At 49.5% G+C, this 19,577-nt stretch overlaps 1 protein-coding gene across 1 annotated transcript; it reads left to right on the forward strand.

The window, feature by feature from the left end:
* The first annotated feature begins 11,146 nt into the window (after window positions 1-11,146).
* On the forward strand, window positions 11,147-19,056 carry LOC130474310 (synaptosomal-associated protein 25-like). Its single transcript, XM_056845864.1, has 7 exons — window positions 11,147-11,263; window positions 12,804-12,845; window positions 14,074-14,122; window positions 15,100-15,217; window positions 15,487-15,618; window positions 17,140-17,284; window positions 18,988-19,056. Exons 1-7 carry the CDS (start codon window positions 11,192-11,194, stop codon window positions 19,054-19,056), a joined length of 627 nt encoding a protein of 208 aa, XP_056701842.1. The 5' UTR covers window positions 11,147-11,191.
* Window positions 19,057-19,577: the final 521 nt, after the last annotated feature.

The raw sequence follows: 19,577 nt of genomic DNA on the forward strand, positions 1-19,577 counted from the left end.
GTGAAATGGACGGGGAAGGTGGTCCGTATATGAACGTGGGCTCAGGTACAGTCTGAGTGGGGCGGCGAATGCTCGGCTTCTGCGGGAGTGCAGAATTGGACGCACGAGCATCTCAGCTTCCATTTAAACCAGATACGGCAGAAATCAGTTTTTCCTAGACTAAGTGAACAGATCTGGATCCCTGGGGATCTTGTGGAACCTGCTCCCTTACCTGACCAATATTAGGGCCTCTTGAGAGCAAGTATGATGTAGTGGTTTGAGGGTCAGTCTAGGATCCAGGAGACCCTGGTTCAAATCTCTACTCTGCCATGGAGGTTCGCTCGGTGATCTTGGGCCAGTCACACTCTCAGCCTGGCCTGCCTCACAGGGTTGTTGGGAGGATAAAATGAAGGAGCGGCGAAGGATGTAAGCCACTTTGGGGGGCCCTTGGGGAGAACGTCAGGGTATAAATAAATACAACAGTAATGATAAAGTTAACAGCAGGTGTCTGGGCCTTGCTTTGTTGGGTGGTTCAATTCCCCCCTCCCTGCTTTCGGCTGCAACTGTCAGAGTATCAAGTTGGTTGTAATAATCTGACAAGTAACAGCTGTGTGAGAGCTGTCAGATCTTGGAGATCTAAGAGGCCAAGGATGATGTCAGCACAAGCAATAGCCTTGCTGGTACCAAAGGGAACTGCAGTCATCCAGATCTGAGCAGTTTGCTGATGTAATGCTTGGGAAGGTCCACAGGTGGCCTTAATGCAGATCAGGTGCAGTAAGTGTATATAAGGCTACGTAACTGTGCTTCTGTAACTCACTCACTCAAATACAAATCAATGACAGCCTGGAAGTAGTAGTGGAGAAGTGTACGTGATGGTATGTTTTATCTGTGCACTGTAAATAAAAGACACTGTTTCTTATAAAGCAAGGCTGCTGGTGGTTATGTCCTGGAGGAACTCCTAAACCACTTGCTTCCACGTCAGCAACAGGTCTGTCGTTTTAGCAGGTGGCTGGCTATTCTTTCCCTTTGAGAAGAACAGAAAGAGGGATGGGCCAAGCTGGGGGAAGGGCTGGATCACAAGCCGGCGTCATCTCCTACACCCCTTGGCTGCACACCTGTTCGACTTGGGACTCCAGAACACGTCTTTGGCTAATTGTTGCTCTGCAGGTCTCAGCGCATCCTCCCACCCGCTTTGTTTTGTCGGCAGGGGGAAATGAGCAGCCCTTTGGCCAAAGAGTGGGCAGCGTGAGATTAAACCACAGCTCTAAGTCCACAGCTCTAATTGGGCCAATTGGCCTGAGCTGCCGGATGTCGGTTGTGTGGGGTGTGAACAAACGCAAAACGGGGATCCTTGGGGTTGCCACTATGGTTGCCAACCTCCAGGTACTAGCTGGAGAGCTCCTGCTATTACAACTGATCTCCAGCCGATAGAGATCAGTTCCCCTGGAGAAAATGGCCACTTTGGCAATTGGACTCTATGGCACTGAAGTCCCTCCACTCCCCAAACCCCGCCCTCCTCCGGCTCTGCCCCCAAAACCTCCCACCGGTGGCGAAGAGGGATGTGGCAACCCTAGCCTCTCCCTCTATGGTCCGCCATGACAGCTTCGCTTCTCTGAGCAGGGCCTTCTGCAGGGGCCGACCTGCATGTGGGCAAAATCAGCTTCTGTCCATACACGTGCCTTCTCCGTTGTGGCCCCCGCCTTGTGGAATGGCCTGCCTGAGCAAGCTGGAAGTCTCCCACTCTCCTGGCCTTCCACAAACCATGCAAAACTGAATTATTCAAGAAGGATTTTCTGTGCAGGCAATAGGGTAGCACTGTACAAAATGGTTCACAAACTTCCTTAGATAAATTATTGGGATTTGTGCTCTATGCTTAGGGTTGCCAACCTCCAGGTGGTGGAAAGAATCCAGACAGCACTCATGCAATATATTAAAGTGCTAATTTATAAAAAGTGAAAGTAGGTGCAAAAGTGAACAATATATACAACAAGATAACAATAAGATACACATATAAGTATATAAATGACAGTCCAGCAGAAGAACAGATTCAATATATAAACATCCTGAAAATCAGGTACCGTGAGTGTCTATTCCTGAATATCCTGTGTAGCAGGTAAGTCAGTCGTAATAATCAAATATAGACTTCTCTATGTTTATAGACTGCTGGAAAGCGATGTCCCAGGCGAGAGCCACGGAGGGAAGATGTCAGGACGTGTTGTCTAGATCCAAATCACGTTTCGCTCATGGCTTCATCAGCTATATGTATCAGTAAAGTGCAAGGAAAAAACACAGTCTCAAATAGGACCAGAAGAAATTCATGTAGGTCTCAAAGTGGACAAATGCATTCAGGAATAGACACTCACTTACCTGATTTTCAGGATGTTGAATCTGTTCTTCTGCTGGACTGCCATTTATATACTTATATGTGTATCTTATTGTTATCTTGTTGTATATATTGTTCACTTTTGCACCTACTTTCACTTTTTATAAATTAGCACTTTAATATATTGTGTGAGTGCTGTCTGGATTCTTTCCATTATCCATACAGCACTGAGCCTTTCTTTCTCCAGGCCAACCTCCAGGTGGTGGCTGGAGATCTGCTATTACAACTGATCTCCAGACGACAGAGATCAGTTCACCTGGAGAAAATGGCCGCTTTGACAATTGGACTCTATGGCATTGAAGTCCCTCCCCTCCTCAAACCCTGCCCTCCTCAGGCTCTGCCCCAAAAACCTCCCGCTGGTGGTGAAGAGGGACCTGGCAACCCTCTCTATACTGCTTTATTTAGCATATTGTAAGTAGGTTCCTATTTATGTTATTTCTGTACTGCTTAATGTGTCGTGTGCATACTTATGCTGTGCTTCAGTTCGTTCTGGTGTTTCTAGACTTCTAAAATCCTAACGCACGATCCCCTATTGCTGGCCTCCCAATCCTCCCCCCCCCCCACTCTGCCATCTGTGGGGTGATCCGCTGTAATCTAGTTTCGCAGTGGTAACTGGGGTTTTAACTGCCATCTCTGTTTGTTGACATGATGTTTTAAACTGATGTTTGATGGTTTTATAGGTTTATGTGTTTTGGTCAATGTAACCCGCTCAGCCTGGCCAGGAATTGAAGGCAGGCTATAAATATGAAAAATAAACAAATAAAATATTGAATGGCTTATTTTGTTGACTGCGCTGTCTCACTATGCGTAATCAGCCTTGAGTCCCCGTGAGAAAGGTGGACTATAAATAACGTAAATAGATAAATAAAACAAATAAAGGCGTGTTTGGGAGACACATTCCATATGGAATACAGCCTCTAGCGCACTGGTTCCCAACCAGGGGTCCGTGGACCCCCAGGGGTCTGCGAGAACTAAATTAAGGTCCGCAAAACAAAGTTATAAACCCATAATAAATTAATATTTTCAATTAAAAGTTCTCTATTATAAAAATATATATATTCAAATATTATTCTAAGTTTAATGTTTAACTAACAGTTATGATTAAAGTTTATTTTCAAATTCTCTGAATTTTTATTTTGAACCTTGGGGTCCCTGCACCGAACAAAAAAGTCCTAGTGGTCCCTGGTCAAAAAAAGGTTGGGAACTACTGCTCTAGCGCTCTTTCCCATATGATTTTTGACTCCTCCTAGAGGCACAGCGTAACAACATTGCAGAGATTTCTTTCTCCAAGCGCTCCGTTCCGAGTTTGCATTGGGGTCATGAAGAAGAAAGCTTTTAGCTCTGTAATGCCTTTTTTTCTTTTCCCTGCAAGCTTTAGCCTCTCCATGAGAGTTTTTCTCCCACATTACAGGCAGGGTGTATCTGGTAACATGGCACTGGCTTGTGAATCTGTGGCTGTCTCCTTATGCCGAGCACGGCTTGACTCGCTTGAGCCTGCTGTAGAAAGTGGTTCTGTGGGTACCTTTTAGAAGGGCACACCTGTTCTCGGCCTTGAGGCAGAGGGTGGTCTAGCATCTCGATTCTGTAAATAATTTGGTTGGAAGGGACAGCCCATCGGTGATTTCTCCAAATCCCTTCAAGTCCATTTCTGAGATAAACTTTCCCTCCCTCAGATCCAAGTGTGTGGACACAAGCTCTTGATTCCCCCCCCCCTCAAAAAAAGGTCTTTACCACATTGGCATTACCCATGCCCGAGTTTAGCAAGCTGTGTTGGCCAGTTTCCAAAGATGCCCCGGCTATTCAGGCATCCCAGTTGCCCGGGTTACCAAAATCTTTGAGTTTCCCGGGTTACAAAGATGTCCAAGTTGCCAGGGTTACTGTGCCAGGTTACCAGTATGCTCTGGAATCCCAAAATGCCCAGGATGTACCATGTCTGTCAGGCTGACCAGGCACCAGGTACCAGGATGCTCCTCTTCACCAAGTTGTTGTTATGCCAGCGCGTGCCTTCTTAGGTGGCTCGGATGCCAGAGGTTGCCCAAACTCCCCAGTGCTTGCAGTCCCTTGTGCCAGATGTTGAGTTGCCCAGGATGCTGTGCAAAGTAGCCTTCTCCATCTTCCTCAGCTAACGTCAGCAGGAGAAGGTTGCCCCGGTAACAGCATCCCCTGGAGGGAGGGTGGGTACCAGCCCAAGGCTGTTCCGACCTGCCCTGCCCCTTTCTTCAGCTTGGCAGCCAATCAGCAAGCATCTGGAGCTGCCTTTCAGGCTTCCTGCCCAATGGCGTGTCTCCAGAGGGTGGGGCCAGCATCCTCTGAAGCCCCTTGCTGTGAAGGAGTGACTCCCATCCTGAGGTCAGGCTGTTGCTGATGAGAGACACAGAGAAAGAGAGAGCTTGCCTGGGAGTAAAGAAGGAGCAGGTAAAAAGTGGGGATGGAATGGCCGTAAGGGTCTGCTGGACTTCTTAGCAATGGATCTCAAAGGGGCTTGGGGGTTTACAGAAGTCAAATGTTGATGCCCATCATTTTTAACGGCTGAAATTCAGCTCTAAGCTTTCGACACTCAAAGTTAATGCTTATTTAAAAAATTCGAATTGCAATCTAATTTTCAGCATCTCCGCCTTTGACTGTTTTCCCTTGAAGGCTGGAGCCGCTTCAGTGATTTGCTGTTGTGAGTTTGCTGGAAGCGCCGTTCCTTTCTGAATCAGAGCTCCTGCTGAAATCCAGCAACCTGTTGTTTATTTGTCTTGGGGAGAAGGGTAACTGGGAAAGTGTAGACTTCTTTTCTTCTCTCTTGGTGTGCGTGCGTGCGATTGTGGGGGAGAGGCTAATATGCAAAGGGTTTAACATAGAGGTTTTATAGATGGTAAGATACTGTAGGCATTTCAGATTATACCAGTTGGGGTAAGGATCTGTTTAAATCTAGGAGAAGCTTAGAAACATAGAGCCATAGAGCTGGAAGGGACCTCAAGGGTCTTCTCTGCACAACACAGAAAATTTACAACTACCTCCCACCACTACCACTCCTCCAGTGACCCCAGCTCTATGACCAGAGGAAAGTTTTTTAAAAAAAACCCTCCAGTCAATCTGGCCTGCAGGAAAATTCTGGCATGCTGGCATTATCCCCTCGAGACCAAGAAGGGGAAGCCAGGAGTCAGTCAGTCATCCCACTAATCTGCCTTATTGGTCGCATCCTGAAGATTTGTTGGGCAGGATACTTGGACTCAGGATTTGCTAGATAAGTGTCAGGATGCACAAATTGATGCCAGTACTTTCCCCAGATGAACGCCCCCCCCCCACTGCAGTGATGGAGGACACTGGGACATCTAAAGTTTCTTCCCCTAGATCAAACACCCTTGGGGTAATTTCTTATTTTGAGTCTAGAAGCTGCCGCCCCGCCACTCCCACCCCCACCCCCAAGAAGAACGCTTCCTTTTCCTTAAGCTCCCCTGCCCCATACTTGTAAGTTCAACGTCACCCTTGTTTTTTCCCCAATACTATTTGGAATGCTCTTCTGGAAGCCTGCAATTTCTTTGCCCCGGTTATACATTCTCATTGTATGTAGCTTGCAGCTGACCTCTTGCAAAGAGGATGTTAAACAGACGGCGGAGCTCTTGAAAGAGCTCTCCTGATCAAGTGCCGCAGCTCTTACCAGTCTCTCTTGCTTTGCCTTCATGGCCATGGACAACAAGAGAAGAAACCTTCCTGCTGAACTCACCAAAGGTAGCATTTAATATGACAACAGGTGAAAACACTTTGCAGGTTTGTTACCCTTCAAGGTTGGAAAACAATTAGGAGGTGAATTAGACCACCCTTTTGTTTTTGCAGAGTTGGCTGCCAAAGAACGTAAAGTTGGCAATTTTGTGTTTATAGATCTCAGACATGGAAATCGCTGCCGGCGAGAGGCAGGAGAAGAAAAGGGTGTAGGCTGCAAGCCCCCAGTTCTTGGAAGGATCAGTGGGTGGGCTTTCTTCCTGATCAGGATCTAACCGATTGCCATGACTGGATCTGAGAAGGAATCCCGCTCCCTCCCGGGGGAGAGCACCCAAAAAATCTCCTCTTCCAAGTTGTGGGGCGCTGTGCGATCCATGAACAGCGCACTGGGGTCTCTTTCACTACACCCCCCAGGGGGATGCTTGTCTCGGCTTGCACCTGACCCTGTTCAGTATCTCGATCTGGACCAGCTGCCCCTGTGGGGAAAGTTATGGGCTGTGCCCTCCCCTGACCCCCTGCTTTTGATCGTTTCCCCCCCCTCCTGCCCACCAGGGAGGGCGACCTTTTTGGCCTGCATGCTGGAAAGAAAAGGCAGCATGAACCCATGAAGCTGTTGGAGGACTGGCAAACGAAAACCTGTGTTGGGGGAGAGGCCGCCATGTAGCTGGCCGGGTACTCTGGGCTCTATCCAAGCCTCGCCGGCACTGCCAGAGACTCAAGGGCTTGGCTGGGTTGCTAAGGCAGAGAATGAGCCCAGCTCGCCAATCAGTTGTTTGGCTGCCGAGGATGGGAGTGTTCCCTTGCAGCAGGAAAAGGTGCCCAGAACACCCCTGCGGTGTCTGTGAGCATTCTCCGAGGGGCAACCGAGTACATTTCTGGTCTTGCACATTGCTAAAGACACGGCAGGTCATTCCTTCGATAGTCCTGTGCCGGCCCGAAGACTTGTTTGCTTTCCTTCAGGATCCTTTGCAATATCATTGGCAAAGTGTGGAGTGGTACACTTCAAACGGAATCTGTTGTGAGAATCCCAGAGCATAACACATGGACCAAGATATGGAGGGAGACATCCATATCTGCTGCTAATCTGTTTGCACATCACCCTGCTGTTAAAAGCCAAGGAGCAGGGATTGGATAGGAAGTTGGCAACCCCCTTTCTGCTTGTTGCAATTTCAGATTCCCCTGTGGAATTGGTGGGGTGGGGGAGAGAGACAGAGACAGAGAGATGATGGTATTCTTCTCATCCCTGCTTCGGATTCCAAACAGATCGGAAAGGTTATTGTGGCAAGAGATGATGTTGGCAGAGAACTTTGCGTTCATTATCTTTGAGGCATTTTGCCCTCCCCCTTTAATGCATTGGCAGGAGCTCCCCCCACTTAATGCAGTTTACATGTTCCTCCTCGCAGAGAGAGAGAAAATGGCTCGTGTCAGGGGGGCTGAATCACCCAGGACAGCTTAGGTCAGAGTTGCTGCCCTGCTTTTAGCTGCCTTGTTATTCACAGCAATTCCCTTTGTGGGCAGGAGAAGACTGCTGGTTTTTCCATCCCGCAGTCCCAAACTGGCTGGGAAAACCTCCTGTAAACATACTCTGGGTGCTGCTCAGGGAGAGTCCTCATTCCTGCTCCCACACTCCAGATCAGATTGGAAAACCCCTTTGGGAAGTTAAACACCCTAAATGGCTCTTATAAACACTGAAAGTAAGCCAAAACGCCAGGGGGGCATCTCAAAGGCACAAATCTCTTTGCTTAAATAAAACACTGTCATTTCTTGTCAGGTAAACTCTTAAAACACAGTGGTTTCCCCCAACTTAATCTTGCATTTATCCAAAGGAAAGAAAAAAAGGAAATCCTTTACACAGTGAATGATTAAAATGTGGAATTGGCTGCCAGAGGATGTTGTGACGGCCGCAGGCATAGATGGCCTTAAAAGGGGATTAGACAGATTCATGGCGGACAGGTCTGTGGGTACTAGCCATGGTGACTAAAGGGAACCTCCATGTTCAGAGGCAGTCAACCTCTGAATCCCAGTGCTAGGAGGCAACCTCAGGGGGAGGCTTCAGCCTCTGTGACCTGTCGTTGGACTTCTAGAAGAACTGGTTGGCCACTGTGAGAGACAGGATACTGGACTAGATTAGGGTTCCCATTTGCCCGATTGCCTGCCAATTAACCGTGCTGCCCACCGACCCTCAGCTGGTCAGTGGACAGAAGCAGGCCAGCTGAAGGGCGGGGGAGCGATCCACGCAAGTGGCGTGATGGCATCACTTCTGGATTTACACTGGAAGCGCCAGCACCGTGATGGGTACGCTCTAACACTCTCCCCTAAACACTCTATAGCTGGCGCTTCTGGGGTAAACCCAGAAGAGATGTCATCGCGCCAGGTATGTGGATTAACACCCGCCCCGCCCCCACAATGCTCCCCCTGGTGGCCAGGGGGGGACCTGACCATCCTAGGCTAGATGGACCAGCGGTCTGATCCAGCAAAGCTCTTCTGATGTTTTTATCAGCCTCCAGCCCCGTTGTTAGACCTCCATCGTAACTAGGGTTGCCAGGTCGTTTGGATTGGTGGGTAATTGCCATTCTGTGGTCCTGAGCTGAAATCCAACCTAAAGCTGACCTTCAAACTATCAGACTCCACCGCTGCTTTGTGTTTTATGCCAATAAAGGTCTTTTTATGCCAATAAAGGTCTATGAATGAATGAATGAATGAATGAATGAGCTGCTTTGTGGCTGTGCAGAAAGTGAGTTGGGGTAGGGTTGCCAACCTCCAGGTGGTGGCTGGAGAACTCCTGCTCTTACAACTGATCTCCAGACGACAGAGATCAGTTCCCCTGGAGAAAATGGCTGCTCTGGCAATTGGACTCTATGGCATTGAAGCCCCTCCCCTCTCCAAACCCTGCCCTCCTAAGACTCCACCCTTAAAATCTCCAGGTATTTCCCAACCCAGAGCTGGCAACCCTAAATTGGGCCCAGGTTCCCCAGACTGACTTGTTACAAAAAATTACATGTGGTTTGATCCTTGGGACTGGCAGGGTTTGGGTTGATCACCTTTGGCCTGGGACTACCGGGCATGCTAAAAGGTTGGCAGTTGTGCCTTTGACAGCCGCTGGGGGCTCCAGGGGCATCTCCAAGACATTACCTGCCTGGAAGAGACAGGAAAGGAATGGTTTTTGCCTTTCATGCGTGGGCCAAAATGAGAGACCCTTCTTGGGGTGTGCCGCTCCCCGGAAGAGCTGGCTAGGATGGAAGGAAGCTCTTTCAAGGAGATTGAGATGCCGGGTTGAGGCTGCTCAGGGAATGTAGAAGAAGACCAGTTGGTTTTTATATGCCGATTTTCTCTACCACTGAAGGAAGAATCAAACCGGCTTACAATCTCCTTCTCTTCCTCTCCAACAACAGACACCTTGGGAGGTAGGTGGGTAGGGTTGCCAAGTCCCTCTTCGCTACCGGCGGGAGGTTTTTGGGGTGGAGCCTGAGGAGGGTGGGATTTGGGGAGGGTCTTCAATGCCATAGAGTCCAATTGCCAAAGCGGCCCTTTTCTCCAGGAGAACTGATCTCTGTTGGCTGGAGATCCGTTCTAATAGCAAGAGATCGCCAGCTAGAGCCTGGAGCTTGGCAACCCTATAGGTGAGGCTGAGAGAGTTTGAAGAGAACTATGACTAGCCCCAGGTCACCCAGCAGGCTTCCTGTGGAGGAGAAGGGAAACCAACCTGGTTCACCAAATTAGAGCCCACCGCTGTTCACCACTACACCGCTCTGGCGCTCTACTACGCCACGCTGTAGCCTGCCTGCTCCTTCTGTACATTAGTAAATAAATGATTCATCTCTGGTTAACTTTCTCTCTCCGCCCTCCCCCTTTCTTCTAAGTGAAAAGCCCCCACGGGTTCAAGTCTTTCCTTGTCGGGAAGATGCCGCAACCCGTTGTTAATTTTAGGTCCTCTTTCCTCTCCTCCTTTGGCCGCCTCCCAGATCTCCTTTGTATCTTCAGAGAAGTTGGCGTTCTGTTCTTTGCCAATTTCCTAATGATCCCTCCACCACTTTCATTCCCAACCCACCCTTTTCTCTCTCTGCAGTCAGCCCCAAGAAAGAGGCTGGGGATTTCTTCTCCTGTTTCTCATCCCCAACTCCCTTTCCTACACTGAAGAGGAGCCTCTTTTCATGCCTCTTAATCTTTCAGCCACGGCGCATCAACAAAAGGTAGGCGCGCAGGAAGGTCCTAAAGTGGTGGGTGGTGCTTTTCGGCAGCAACAGCTGCATTTTGCAAGCACAATAATGAGTGGGTGCCGGCAGGCATCGCAGCCGAGGGGGCTGGAATAATGGCAGGGCCTGTCCACCCCGCCTCGGATTCCTCCTGGGCAGGAATGTGAACCCAAAGAGCAACACAGCAGCAAAGCCCCTCGGGGTGGGCCAGGTGCCTCTGGTGGCAACGCATGAGGACCTCTGTGACACCCTGAAGACGACCTAATTTCTTGGAGTTTCTCCTTGCGAGGGCCTGCTTCATTGAATGGGTGAAGTGGATGGGGAGGGTAGAATCTGAGCCGGGTGGCGAATGATTGACTTTGATGGGGATGCAGATTGCAACTTCTGGAAAATCTCAGCTTTTGTTGGGTGTTCATGTAGTATGAAGGGAAGTAACTTGAAAACACACTGTCTGGATTTCTTGCTGTGCTGCAGAGGGCACTGGGGACTCAGTTTGCTAATAGCTCACATATTCATGCCTGGGAGGTAGGGTTGCCAACCTCCTGGTGCTGCCTGCAGCTCTCCCACTATTACAACTGATTCCCAGGCAACAGATATCTGCATCCCTGGAGAAATGGCTGCTTTGGAGGGTGGACTCTATGGCATTGTATACTGGTGAGGTTCCTCCCCTCCCCAAATCCCACCTTCCCCAGACTGCACCCCCAAAATCTCCAGGTATTTCCCAAACCAGAATTGACAACTCTACTGGGAAATCATCTTCAACTCTTCAGCATTGCAAAGGGTTCCTGGGGTCACCTCTTGGTTCACAGGGAAGAAAATGTCCCCTTGATCTCTTTTGCTCAAGAAATCTCTCCTGTTTTCTTAGGATCCTGGCGTTATCCAAAAAAGGGAAACTGCCCCCTTTGGGATCCTTCCTTAGGACAGCAGGATGGCAGCCAACGGCATGACAGAGTCCGAACAGGAAGCGCTTCAGAGTCGCATCAACCAGGTCACCAATGAGGTAGGCAAGACAGCAGTCCCCAGTGAGTAGCCCTGGCCTCCCTTCGGGTTGCCAACCTCCAGGTGGGGCCTAGAGATCTTCCGGAATTACAACTTATTTCCAGACCCATGAGATCAGCCCCCTGGAGAAAAGGGCTGCTTTGGGGGAGGGGGGTTGGACTTTATGGCGTTCTCCCCAGGTTCCACACGCAAATCTCCAGGAATTTCCCAACCCCAAGATGGCAACCCTACTGCCACCCTAGCAAACTGCCTTGAGAATGCAGCGAAGGGCTGAAGGGGAATCCGCCCAGCCTTTGAGAATTATATACTTACTAGATTTTTATCCCTCCTTCTCTGCAAGGAGTTCAGAGTGGCATCTGTGCCCCCCATTTTTATCCTCATTGCGGAGCTGAACCCCCGATCCTCCCAATTCCTATACTCTAACCACTACACAGCGCAGCCTCCCTTCTGGGTTTCAGTTGCCTGGATGGACAGATCCTATGGATCCAGGCACATCCGAGGAGTTTTCAAAGGGGAAAGGCCTTCATGTAGAGGGAATGGTGACCCTGGCTCTTCCCAACCTAATCCGGGGCCTCTTGGAAACAAAGCTCACAGCTGTCTGGGCCTTGCCTTGGTGGGCGGTTCGATCCCCCCCTCCCCCCTTTCAGTTACAACCGTGTCTGAAGTTTTAGCAGGTGGCTGGCTATTCTTTCCCCTTGCCAAGAACAGAAAGGAGAAGGATGGGCCAAGCCAGGCCGAAGGGTTTAATCACACACCTGCCTCATCCCTCAATTCCCATCCCCTCCGCTGCACATCTGCTTGGCTCAGGGTGCCAGGAAATGTCTGTGGCTAATTGATGCTCTCCAGGTCTCGGTGCAAACTCACACGTGCGGTACTTGGTGGGCAGGACAAAAGGGCCAAAGAGGGAGCCGGAGGCGTGACATTCAACAGTCATTCTTCCTAATAGCAGCAACCCCAGATTGGGGGGGGGGGGCTTGTGATGTTCCCGTTAGCCTAAACTGCAAGATGTCATCGGGTTTCATCCAACTCTGGAGGTGTGCAAATGGGGAATATTTAAGGTTGATGCCTTTACCAAAAAAATGGTGGCATTAGGGTTGCCAAACTCCAGCTGGGCCATGGCGATCTCCTGGAATTACACCTGATCTCTAGTCTACAGAGATCAGTTCCCCTGGAGAAAGTGGCTGCTTCGGAGGGTGGGCTCTGTGGCATCGCGTCCTGTTCAGGCCCCGCCCTCCCCAGTCTCCACCGTCTGTCAACTCCACCCCCCAAATCTTCAGGAATATCTCAACCTGGAGTTGGCAACCCTAGGTGGCAGGTATGGGCTGAATTTATAGGCAAAGGGCAGACTAGTAAGGTATCTTCTCTGGGGGGAAAAGCCATCCTTCCTTGTCCAACGGAGGACCTTGGAGTTCTCCAGTAGCCTCATGGAACTGCTTTGGGATTTAGGATAGCCAGACCTTTGATAACAATATTGTATGTTTTTTTTTCCCCTATCCGATCCTCTCCCGCCCGGCTCTCTGGCCGCCCCATCCCCACTGCAGTCTTTGGACAGCACCAGGAGGATGGTACATCTAGTGGAGGAGGTAAGACGCTGAGGAATGTGCATGCGCAAGCAGAGGGGGAGAGAATGCATGGATGGGTTTTCTTAACAGCTGGCCAATGCTTGCTGCCATGCGGACTCCCCCTTCCTCTGCACGGGCCGGCCTCTGGTTCTGTTTCATGGTCACCATACCGTATAACAAAGAGACAAAACCCGGGACTCGGTTTTTATCCCAGGGTTGGCCTCTGGATTTCGCCAGCGGCTGGTGACACTCAGGCCTCCCTCCCAACAATTTCTTGCTGAGTCTGAACTAGGGTTGCCAACCTCCAGGTACCGAGGAAAATTCCTGTTCAGGAAAATTAATTATCAGCGCACAGCCACTAATGACGCTATTTACAATAGAGTTACTACTTCAAATTTATATTGCATTTATAACGTATCAACGTCAGACAAGCACTTACAATAAATCAATTAACACGACAAGCACAACAGAACTCTTGCACTCAAGAACTGCCGTGCATCAAAGTCCGTGTAGCAGACGTTTAGATGGTAAAATAAACATCCATCCAGACCTTGAAATTCTTCTGTAACTTGTTAATACACCAGGAAAATTAACAATGACTTATCCTGCGGTATAAATCTTCTGTGCCGAAGATAGAAGATGTTTCCGTGGTCAGTTGGTGATCGCTGGCCAATCCTGTGCTATTGCTTGAGTTCCTTGCTGCTGTGTTTAGCTAGCATACACACACTGCTGGCTGAAACTATGCACTCAGTACACACAGAACGCTGCTGGAAAAAGCTATGCGTTTAACCACCTCGATAGTAACAAGATTCCGGTCTCATCTTGTTTCGCGTTGAAAAATACGTTGGCTTCCTCAGACTGTATATTTTACATCCTACTGCAAATTTGCAGTTCATGAGAATGGCTTTGTAATCCCTTAGTCCTAGTTGGAGATCTCCTGCTATTACAACTAATCTCCAGCCGATAGAGATCAGTTCCCCTGGAGAAAATGGCCTCTTTGGCAATTGGACTCTATGGCATTGGAGTCCCTCCCCTCCCCAAACCCCTCCCTCTTCAGGCTCCGCCCCAAAAACCTCCTGCCGAAGGCAAAGAGGGACCCGGCAACCCTAGTCTGAACCCACAAAGCCATTCCAGAGTATTTGCTTGGAATCAATGCCGCACCCGAGGAGCCCCTCTCCCGTCTCATGAATTATGCAGAATCAGGGGGTCTTTTACTCTTCTCCTTTTTTTTCTTATTTTTTTTGAACAGACCAAAGATGCTGGAATCCGGACCTTGGTCATGTTGGATGAACAGGGAGGTAAGTACCACAGCTGGGAAGACAGTAGACCGAGAAGACTGACCCCCCCCTTTTCTTTCCACGTTTTCGATCGCTAGCACGGCTGGCAATTCCCACTCTGGAGTGGGACAAATACCCACTTATAAGTCACTCTGAAGCTCATATTATTATAGCATTGGCTGGATCTGTGCACAGAGGGAGGAGGAGCTAGAGTGGACTGTGATGCTTTAGAAGGAGGATGGAAGGTACCATTTTTGAAAAACCTCCCTGCAAACAGAAAGGTAGGGCATCAGGGTGAGAACCTCTAGGCCTTTTCTCTCCGGTACTAGTTTGCTATTTAGGGTTGCCACCCTCCAGGTATTAGCTGGAGATCTCCCGCTATTACAACTGATCTCCAGCCGATAAAGATCAGTTCACCTGGAGAGAATGGCCGCTTTGACAATTGGACTCTATGGCATTGAAGTCCCTCCCCAAACCCCACCCTCCTCAGGCTCTGCCCCAAAAATCTCCTGCCGGTCGCAAAGAGGGACCTGGCAACCCTATTGCTTTTTGAGTAGAGATTTGTTTGCAGCTCCAGGGAAGCACTCAAAACTGCAGACCCTCTGGCCGGGGTCTGAAGGGGCTACGCTCCATTCTCCCCCCTACTAGCCCCATTCTGCTGCTGTGGATGGATCCATCTTTTTATTGTTCTTATCCTGCCTTTCTCTAAGGAGCTCTGGGCAGTGCTACAAAGTTCCCCCTCCCTCGTGCTATCCTCACAACAACCCTGCGAGGTAGGTTAGGCCGAGACTGACTGGCCCAGGATCATCCAGCAAATTTCATGGCAGAGTGGTGACTTGAACCCAGGTCCTTTTCTGAGCCTCTGATCGCTGCACCACGCGGCAGCCAACCTGGGTGTGCAAAATGGATTGTTAGAGTGCGTCAGTCTAACCTGGGCAGATTTCCTTCCTTCCTTCCTCCTTCCTTCCTTTAACTTTCTCCCATTGCTTCCTGCCCAGAGCAACTAGACCGGATTGAGGAAGGCTTGGACCAAATTCATCAAAACATGAAGCAGGCGGAGAAAAACCTTTCAGACATGGCCAAGTGCTGTGGGCTTTTCGTCTGCCCCTGTGCCAAGTAAGTTCTGATGGCTCAGACCAAGAGTCCGGTTTCTCTCTCTGGCAGGCAGCACCTGGCACTCAGTAGCAGGCTGCTCTTGTACATGGAGGTCTTACTCAGTGGTCATTCCTAGGTGTTGAATGACACGCCTATCGTGTATTGTCTTGTTACTATAGAGAAGTGCTTCTTAATATGTTTCTCCCCCACCCCCTGCAATCCCTGGAAAACTGCATCTTTTTCTAACACATTGAATTTCTGACTGGGTTGGCTTTATTTTTGAAACATAGGTTAAAGAACATAAAAGCCCTGGAGGCCCATAAAACTGTGTCCGGCAACAGCCAGGACAATGTGGTGTCCCGGCAGCCCTGCATGGTGGCTGACGGGAATCAGATGGTCATGAGCGGTCCCTTCATTCACAGGTAAGAAATGGCTTGTGTGTGGAAGAGAGAATGAGGTGACTCTGGCCATTTATGCTCCCTCATGGTCACCCCCGCCGATTGCTTCTGGGCTTCTTTTGGATTATGCACGCCTTCCCGACTGTCAGAGACACAGTGGCCATTTATTAGGGTTGCCAACCTCCAGGTACTAGCTGGAGATCTCCTGCTATTACAACTGATCTCCAGCCGATAGAGATCAGTTCACCTGGAGAAAATGGCTGCTTTGGCAATTGGACTTTATGGCATTAAAGTCCCTCCCCTTCCCAAGCCCCACCCTCCTCAGGCTCTTCCCTGAAAACCTCCCACCAGTGGCAAAGAGGGACCTGGCAACCCTACCTTTTATGCATGGCTGTTTTCCTTGCAGTCACCCCCCCTCATTAATTCAGGGCTTTGAGCCCATTCCTTGGTGTGTGTGTGTGGGGGGGGGGGTTCCATGGCTGCCGGAGACAGTGCACCTGTGCCACCTCCAGAGTGGCTTGCTGCCAGTGCAGCAAGCCGAAAAAAGAAATATTATTTATTGTATTCTTAAAACCCTGTGAAACTTCCCATTCAGTTACATGGGGCTGCGCCATGATTTTGCAGGCATATCTTGACGCCTGCAAAGTGGTGCTTTTTGAGCCCAAAAGGGGTTAGGAAGCTGCCTCAAGGCAGTTCTGCCCCTGGACTGCCCCCCAGGACTCTAGCGCGGGGAGATACGCTGGGGAAATGCTGGCGGGATGCCACGCCGGCATCGAAAAACCGCACTGCTATGGAGGACCAGGGGGGCCGGCGTAAGTTGTTGTACGCTGGCATCCGTGCCAATTTGCACGCGCAAGTGGCATGGACTCCGGCGTAGGGGTCGTGCCGGCTCCTATGGGTATTCAGGGGCCCCTTTAGGAATGGGCTGCCAGTTTTGATTATGCATGCCTGTTCTGACCGTCAGAGGTTGCCTTGCTCTCCCCACGCATTTCCCCCACATTTTCCAGATACTGTTTAGGCAACCTCTGAAGGCGACCTCTGAAAGTAGGAAAAGGCATGCATAATCAAAACAAAGCCCCAACGTATTGGGTGGAGGGGGGGGGTGACTGTGAAGAAAACGGACATGCATAAAAGGCCAGTGAGTGGGTACTTTAGATTCACAGGATCCTTTGAAAAAAAGATTAATTCTCACGGTGCACAAATGTCACTCATGCACATAGTTTGGAAATCTCCTTGTTTTAAAAATCTGGGAATTCTAGTCGTGCTTGAGGAAGGGACCTCTTGCTTGGTCCCTTTTCCTGAAATTAATTTTTATTGATTTAAAATATTTAGAAGCCTCCTTTCTTCCTTATGGAGCGCAAGGCAGCTTGTGTGTGTAAAGTGCCGCCAAGTTGCAACCTCCCTGGGGAGGTTGTTCCATAATTGTGGGGCTGCCACCCAAAGGGCTCCCTCTCGTATACCCAACCAAACAAGTTTCTTGGATTGGTGGGACTGTCAGGAGGGCCTGTCCCAGCGGTCTGGCATTGTGTGTGTTCTGTCGTTCAGGATCACAAAGGATGATGCTGAAGAGGAGATGGAGCAGAACATGAATTACGTGGACAGCTTGCTGGGCAACCTACGCAACATGGCCATAGATATCGGCAACGAGATCGAAATCCAGAACAAACAGATGGATAACATTGGGGAAAAGGCAAGTGCTGGAGGGCCACCCTAGTGACTGCCCTCCCTGGGTTCTCCTGTGGAGGGCACCATTAACCCTTCCTACACCCTGAACTCCATCCAAATCCTCCCCCTTAGGCACATCATCCGTTTACCTCTTCAAAAACCCTTGGAATGAACCCGTTCTGCTCACAGATTTCCCAAACTCACGTCTAGTTGTGGGTGTTTTCATTTTCCCGTGCATTGTGGGGCCGTTTCTTTATTACCCACCTCTGTTTCACTTCAATTTAAGGAACCTTCCCGTTAAAGGATTTCAGAAGAATGAACAAAGTGGGGAAGGAAAGAGATGTGTCTGTGTGTGTGTAAAGTACCTTCAAGTCGCATCCGACTTATGGCAACCCCTTTTGGGGTTTTCATGGCAAGAGAGGTGGTTTGCCAGTGCCTTCCTCTGCACAGCAACCCTGGTATTCCTCGGTGGTCTCCCATCCAAATACTTACCAGGGCTGACCTTGCTTAGCTTCTGAGGTCTGACGAGATCAGGCTCGCCTGGGCCATCCAGGTCAGGGCAAGGAAAGAGATAGCTCCACCTATATTTGGATTAATTAGAAATGGCTAAATCTGGAAAGTACCCCTGACCTGGATAGCCCAGGCTAGCCTGAACTTGTCAGAAGCTAAGCAGTGTAGGCCCTGGTTAATATTTGGATGGGAGACCACCAAGGAAGTTCAGGGTTACTCTGCGCAAGCTAGGGCAAACCGCCTCTGAACATCTCCTGCCCTGATCTGGATGGCCTAGGCTAGCCCGATCTCGTCAGAAGCTAAGCAGGGTCGGCCCTGGTTATTATTTGGATGGAAAACCACCAAGGAAGACCAGGGTTGCTGTGCAGAGGCAGGCAATGGCAAACCACCTCTGCCTGTCTCTTGCCTTGAAAACCCTATGGGGTCGCCATAAGTCGGCTGCAACTTGATGGCAAAAAAGTACAATTTTGTTTGTTTATTTATTTTACTTCTTTTATACCCTGCCTTTGTCCTCAATGGGGACCCAAAGCAGCTTACATCAATCTCTCATCTTCTTCACAACCACCCTGTGAGGTAGGCTAGGCTGAGAGTGTGTGTCCCAGTGAGCTTCCATGGCAGAGCAGGGATTAGAACCTGGGTCTCCTACATCCTAGTCCAACAAGATCTCTCTAAGTGTTGTATGGAGGCAGACAGAGGATAATTTCATCGGCTACTTAATTTGTAAAAGGAGGGGTTCTGGATTCAGGTCTTCCATGACGCACCAGTCCCTTATCCCAGCAAGGTAGCACTTTGCTGAGTCAAAGTTTAGAGGCCAGCTGTAGTTAGTAGAGGACACCCTGCTTATGCTCAGAGATACTCGGATTTTGAACACTCCTGCAGGCACTGGTGAAAACAGTCATAATGACAAAGACCTGATTACAGGAGGATAATTCCTCTCCAACATATGTGATTGAGATCGGCAGCTGTGAATTAGGTGCTGCTTAACCCTTCCCCTCCTTGTGCTTAAAAATTTTCCACCATGGGGTTTTAAATGCATTCTACCACGTATTTAAAACTCTGGACGGCAAGGAAAGTTGATATCAGTCTGTGTTACATGGTTGTGTGTATTGCATTGCCTCAAAAGTATACTGGAACTTGGATAGGTAAATTAACTACTTGGTTTAGTTGAAGGAGGAGAATACTATCTCCTGCCAACATTGATCATTTTCTCGTTCTCAGGTTGACACGAATGACACACGTATCAGAGGAGCCAACTCCATAACCACCAAGATGCTGAAGTCGTCCTGAGCCGACCCTTCGTCCTTCTTTTACCCGCCTCTCCCCAAACAAACCCCTCTGATTTTTTCCACTCGAATTCTGATGATGGATGGATGTCCAAGGCCATTTAGAACACTGTGGGAACAGGGCCTGGTTTAAATCACCAAGTTTCCCGTAGTTTGGAATCCATGTATTTCCTTAACCAGCCTGCCCAATGGATGGTTACTAATGCTTAAAAGATATTGCGATTAAAAACAGCCTACGGGCATCATCCAAAACCTATGGCCAGGTAGCCCACGTGAGCCCTTCGGAGAGATAACTGATTAAAGCTGAGGTGGATTTTGGGGAAACCCAGTAGCTGAAGGGGCAGCATGTAAATGCCCCCCATCCAATAAGGACCTGTGCAAGAAAGGATACTGAGCAAGATCAAACACTGGAAAGGTGAAGGATGCACAACTTTCGCCTCAAAAAGGTTGGTGGGTGCCATGGGAAGTACTGGCAGGCATCATGACACGGTTGGGGAACTCTGCCGTAGAGCCCACCCTTTTATC

This window comes from Euleptes europaea, chromosome 3, assembly GCF_029931775.1.
Source record: "Euleptes europaea isolate rEulEur1 chromosome 3, rEulEur1.hap1, whole genome shotgun sequence".
Taxonomy (NCBI): Eukaryota; Metazoa; Chordata; class Lepidosauria; order Squamata; family Sphaerodactylidae; genus Euleptes; species Euleptes europaea.